General features: G+C 37.0%; 1 protein-coding gene across 1 annotated transcript; it reads right to left on the bottom strand.

Annotated features, from left to right (window-relative positions):
• Positions 1-877: 877 nt before the first annotated feature.
• On the bottom strand, positions 878-1,816 carry LOC110299192 (olfactory receptor 481-like). Its single transcript, XM_021168822.1, has one exon. The coding sequence runs from the start codon at positions 1,814-1,816 to the stop codon at positions 878-880; it is 939 nt and encodes a 312-aa protein (XP_021024481.1).
• Positions 1,817-6,102: the final 4,286 nt, after the last annotated feature.

Genomic DNA, 6,102 nt, shown 5'->3' with positions numbered 1-6,102 from the left:
CAGGCAGATTTCTGAGTTTGAGGCCAGCCTGGTCTACAAAGTGAGTTCCAGGACAGCCAGGGCTATACAGAGAAACCCTGTCTCAAAAAAAAAAAATTAAAAATAAAAATAAAAAAATAAGAGGCTGGCGAGATGGCTCAGTGGGTAAGAGCGCTGGCTGCTCTTCCGAACTTCCCAAGTTCAAATCCCAGCAACCACATGGTGGCACACAACCATCCCTAACGAAACCTGATGCCCTTTTCTGGAGTATCTGAGGACAGCAACAGTGTACTTACATATAATAAATAAATAAATCTTTTCTTAAAATTAAAAATAAATAAATAAATAAATAAGCATTAATGAGGATATAAAAGTTTCAAAGATTAGTTTTATTAATCTCACTGACATGTGTATAGGGCAGAGCTTCACAGTTTCCAGATGCATGGTGATCCTGTGCAAGAGTTGCCAAGAGTTCTGGAGATGAAGATGAGAAACATTTACAATGTCATCAATTGGTTTGAAAGGGAACACATGACATATTCCAAAAGGATAATTAACATTTTTAAGAAAACAATTCTAAACATATAAGAAAGTACATGTAATTATGGACTATCTAATATATACAGAATTAAAAAAAATTCTGTATTTTTATCCATGTATTACATCCATGTATTACAACTATGAAATATGCATATTTGATTTGAGTCCAGACTTTAGTGCAAATGATCAAATTTATTGAACTCTTTAAGAAGTATTAAATGAGTTATTATTAATCAACATAATACTACTGTACATTCAAGAGATATTTTATGCAAAACAAGGCAAACAACATATACCTACTGCATATGTCCCCCCAAATGTGTTATTTAAATATTTAAATAAATACATTGGATATTGTTCAAAATGAGGAATGTGTTCTCGCCATCAATTTCCTCATGGCCTCTTTTACCTCCTTGTTCCTCAGACTGTAGATCAAGGGATTCAGCATGGGGATTACCACTGTGTAGAACACAGACACCACTTTAATTTTGTTTGGTGAATGGCTTGATTCTGGTATGACATAAACAAATGTAACTGTCCCATAAAACAAGGTGACTGCAGTGAGGTGGGAGGTGCAGGTGGAGAAGGCCTTGTGCCTGCCCTCAGTAGAGCGCATCCTGAGGATGGAGTGAAGGATATAGACATAGGAAATAATGATTGCGAACAGAGTGATGACGATGATGGAGCCTGCTGAGATGGCAGGAGACATCTCAGCAACATAAACATGGGTACAGGACAGCTCCACCAGTGGTGGGAGATCACAGAAGAAATGGTTGACTTTATTTGGTCCACAAAAAGTCAGACTCAGCAAACAGCTGGTGAATGATGAAGAATTCACACATCCACCCACATAGGAAATGACCAATAAGATGAGGCAGACCTTGGGAGACATGAGAGTGGAGTAAAGCAGGGGTGAGCAGATGGCCACATAGCGATCATAGGCCATGGCAGCCAGCAGGAAGCACTCAGCAGTCCCAAAGACCACATCAGAGCCAAGCTGGACTATGCAGCCAGCCACAGGNATGGCAGTTCTCTCTCTCAGGAAACTCACAATCATGACAGGTGTGACTGAGCTGGAGTACCCAATGTCCACAAAGGCCAAGTGGCTGAGGAAGAGGTACATTGGGGTGTGAAGCTGAGGGCTTCTTCTGATCAACATGATTATGCTGACATTGCCCAATATGGTGGTNAGGTACACACCCAGGAACAACACAAAGAAGATACAACAAAGGGTGGGGTCCTCAGTTAGCCCCAAAATAATGAACTCTGTTACCATTGTGTGGTTCCCAGGCTCCATCTTTTTTGAAGTGATTCCTACTGAAATAAAACCAGTGGCTATCAGACAGAATACATTAAATGACCTCATGATTGATATACACTGCTCCACATTTAGCCCATTAAAAATAAACGTGGATTTCATTTTGTTCTGATATTTGTTTTCCCCCAAATCTTTCCCAAACCAAGTTACATCATGAATAATTTCAGAATATTAATCATAATTTATCTTAAGCCCACAGATACAAACCGAGCAGTGACTCAGATCAGAACACAGGACTCACTCACAGAAGTGGCTTTTGATCAAGGAAGGAGGTGTAATTAATGCACAGAGCACTGACATTCTGAGTCCCCAAATGGTTGAAATGACAATTTGTATGTTTGGATTTACAGTATCTAATTAATTCTACTTCTCAGTCCCATTGGAACCTGTCCTTCTTAGTCTTGCAATCTTGCCACTCTGTTGTGAAAGTGAATGGTATTTTCTCAGGATCAAACTACAATACCAGTGGTCTACTCTCTTCTCCTTTACAAAGTGACACCTTTTACATGACACATCTACAATATAGTGTCACCTCCCACCAGCCTGGGCTTCAATTGTGAATACAGAGAATATATTGTACATACACTGGAAGTAAGACATAGGGCCTCTGTGTTAGATAACACTATATTTCCAAGGGTAATTTATTGGGGCAGCCTAACACCACCTATCCTGATTAATATACTTATAGATTATTTTGAAATGGAAGTTTCACAGGGAGATTAATCCTGAAAAAAGCATGACAATAAGTCTATTTGTGGTCATTATTTGTATCTCAAGAACTATATAGGATGAACAACAGAACACATTTCCTAATCTTATTTAATTAAGATAATGAATTATGTTAAGAAAACACCAAATATTTGTAATATAGCAGCCATATTAGAACATGCATGGCAGTACCCAAATAGAAGAGATAACAAAAGAAATCACTGCTCAAAAATTAATTAGAAGAATGCAAAATCTAAACAAAATGAAAGCAAGATTTAATAAAAACAATATTGTCAAAAGGAACTATCCTAAAATATATTCAATAATTATACTGATAGCTTGGGTGCTAAAATTATGAAAAATGTTCAACACCTATAATTACTATAGAAATGCAAATTAAATTCACAGTGAGATATTCCCTCTTTAATCTTAGAATGCTTCTTACTAAAAAAATATCTGCACAGAGGACATTGTGCTGCCTTTAAATGGAAGAAAATATTGCCCTAATATAGGAAGTTCTGGAAGACACTGTGTTGGGAAAAATAAATACCTGGTAGTCTCATTCATATTTGGAAGCTAAAATGTCCATTACATAGAGAAAAGAGTAGAATGGTCTTCACTGGAGGGTGGGGGCAGTAGATGACAAGAGTAGAGAATGGAGGTAAGTAAACAAGTACAACATTTAAATTAAATAGTTATGATATATCTCAGCAATTAGTTGAACAGTATTATAACCATAAATAAGCATATTATATTTCAAACTTGTTAAGGGATAGATTTGAAAGTGTTGAAATGTAATATAAAAATGACAGTGAAGTGAGTTGGTAGATATGACAATCAACTTCATTTAACCTTTCTACAATGAAAATGTACATCAAAATGTCATGTTGTGCATCATAAATATACATAGTTACTATTTGATCATTTAATTAATCGATTTTTTAATTCATAAACTAGATTTCGTGAAATAAAAAAATATTCTCATTGAGAGTTGATCCCCAGTGTTAGGCTGGCAACAAGAGAAGTACAGTATCCCTCCAGCTAAGGCTGGGCAGGCATTGAAGACAGGGACAGGAGACAGTGGGAGTGCAGAGTAGAGATACCTATGCCTTTCCCCTTCATAGCTACTCAAAAATGCCAAAAAAAAAAAAAAAAAAAAAAAAAAACCTTTTTTCGACCTTAATGAAATAGCAGCCTGAAAACATCCCCTTACTTGCCAAGGGAATGGGAACCTCATCTCTAGGTCAAAAACAAAGCCCCAACAAAAAGTAACAAACCTCTACCTATGTTTCCCTCCCCTAAGAATTCTTGTAATGGTTTATCCTGATGTAGGTTTCAAATTTGAATTTGTATTTCTTATTAAGTCTACATCCCTAAACTTTTAAGTATCATAAGTAATAATACTTTGGTAATAATTTGGGATTGATTACTGTGATACTCTATAGACATTATAGATTATAGATTTATTTGTGATTGATTAAAAGTGACTGTTAATTTTGTTCCTGACACATGTATGCAATAATAACAAAGACTGAATATTACCTTCTGGCTGCATATAACAAAAAAATTTTCAGGAGTCATCCTCCCACAGCAGGGTTTTCTTCTGCATGACTCGGGACCATTTTGCAATGTAAGACACAATACCTCACACCAGACATGCTCCTCTCTGCTAGTATCTTACTGAAAATCCAATGGGAGAAAATCTAATGAGACTGAGAAATTGAGTGTGCTGTATTTTCACTTATTATTGTTCTGAACAAATCCCAGGGGTTTCACTTATTATCTTCACTAGTAGTAGACAGTTTTACAACTGCAATGACCTAATTAACTTTGAGACTTGATTTATATAAACATAATTAGCATGGGCTAGGGTGTTATGATCTGTGACATATCTAAGAAACATTGATCACCACATACATCAAGCACAAGAGGTCAAAGAGATAGAGTAACATTAAAAATTGAGTAGACCAAGAATATAGATCAGGAGTTCAGTGTGTAGGAGTCTCTTGAGAGGAGTCGTAAAGTCACACTCTGCTAAGATACTTGCTTGGAAAAAGATCCATCAGAGAGAAAATTTCCCCTAGGTACCACCTCAGCAAGTGCAGCAGATCTTGGTAACCCAAACCAATATATTTCAGAATGTTTAGTAAATTAAAAATATCATAAATAAAATATGATATGGAGTTTCTTAAAGTGGTGAAAGGAAATTTTAGTTTAATGATGATGCCTCCTGTTGTCATGTTTTCTGTGGCCTCTTATCTTGAAGAGACTCGTTCTGAATTACAGATAAAGTATGTTGATACCCAAGGTTTGTCTCTAAAAAATAAATGTGTTGAGTGCAGTGCTGAGACATCACAAAAGAAATGAGAATGGCTGACTGGGACCACCTGTGGAGGCCAGATGATGGGTATATGGAGGTTCCAGATTCTACTCTCTCTACTTTTGTATTTTATATGGGACTTAAGTTGGGCATTATGGTTCATAATATCATGTGTCCTCCAGTCTGTGTGAAATTGACTGGGGCCATTCCTCTTAAGCATTTGTTGGACTTCCTCATTCTTTTCTGAACATCTAGGATTTGTTTATCATTTTCTGCCCACCTCTATCCTGACCCTTACCAGGGTAATTTCTAAGATCTACCTTCCAGGTTAGTTCTCTCTTGATTTATGTCTAATCTACTATTTTTATCTTTGCAGGGTATATTTTTATGATTAGACTGTCTACTGTCTCTGTTTATTCTTAACATGTGTGAAGTGTTTTGTTGTAGTTGTGGATGTGGTGGTTTGTTTTGTTCTGTTACTTTCTTAGATTGTTTGTCCTTTCATTTCCTCAAAAACATTAACAAAATATTGCAACATTGCAAATATTAGGTATTCTGTTATTTAGCCTCCTTAATGATGGAAGTCTTCTCTCTGGTACACTGACTAACATTTTCTAGGTTTAGCTTTTCCACCATCTGCTTTCTATCATCATTGTCTTGGGATTTTTATGCTAATTCCTCTAGGGGATTTACAGATGTGGTTCTGGCTTTGGAGTCAGTGATAGAGGAAGGTGGTTTTACAATATCTTTCCATTGCTAAGGAAAGCTTCTGAGGCCAGGCATGTGTCAAGGAGTGTTCCTGCAAGGGAGCACAGATACTTCGTTGTGTGAAAGTGAGGCCTGCCCCAATGTAGGAGCTAGAGAAAGTACCAAAGAACTGAAGGGGTCTGCAACCCTATAGGTGGAACAACAATATGAACTAATCAGTACCCCCCAGAACTCGTGCCTCTAGCTGCATATGTAGCAGAAGATGGCCTAGTTGGCCATCATTGGGAAGAGAGGCTCCTTGGTCTAGCAAACTTTACATGCTCCAGTACAGGGGAAAGCCAGGGCCAAGAAGTGAGAGTGAGTGGGTAGGGGAACAGGGCAGGGGGAGGGTATAGGGGACTTTTGGGATAGCATTTGAAATGTAAATGAAGAAAATATCTAACAAAAAAAAGTTTAAAAAGAAAAAAAGAAAAAAAGAAGAAGAAGAAGAAGAAGAAGAGGAAGAAGAAGAAGAAGAAGAAGAAGAAGA

This window comes from Mus caroli, chromosome 7 (genome assembly GCF_900094665.2).
Source record: "Mus caroli chromosome 7, CAROLI_EIJ_v1.1, whole genome shotgun sequence".
Taxonomy (NCBI): domain Eukaryota; kingdom Metazoa; phylum Chordata; class Mammalia; order Rodentia; family Muridae; genus Mus; species Mus caroli.
Note: the sequence above shows the minus strand (reverse complement) of the source record. Positions and strands in the feature narration are given on the sequence as shown.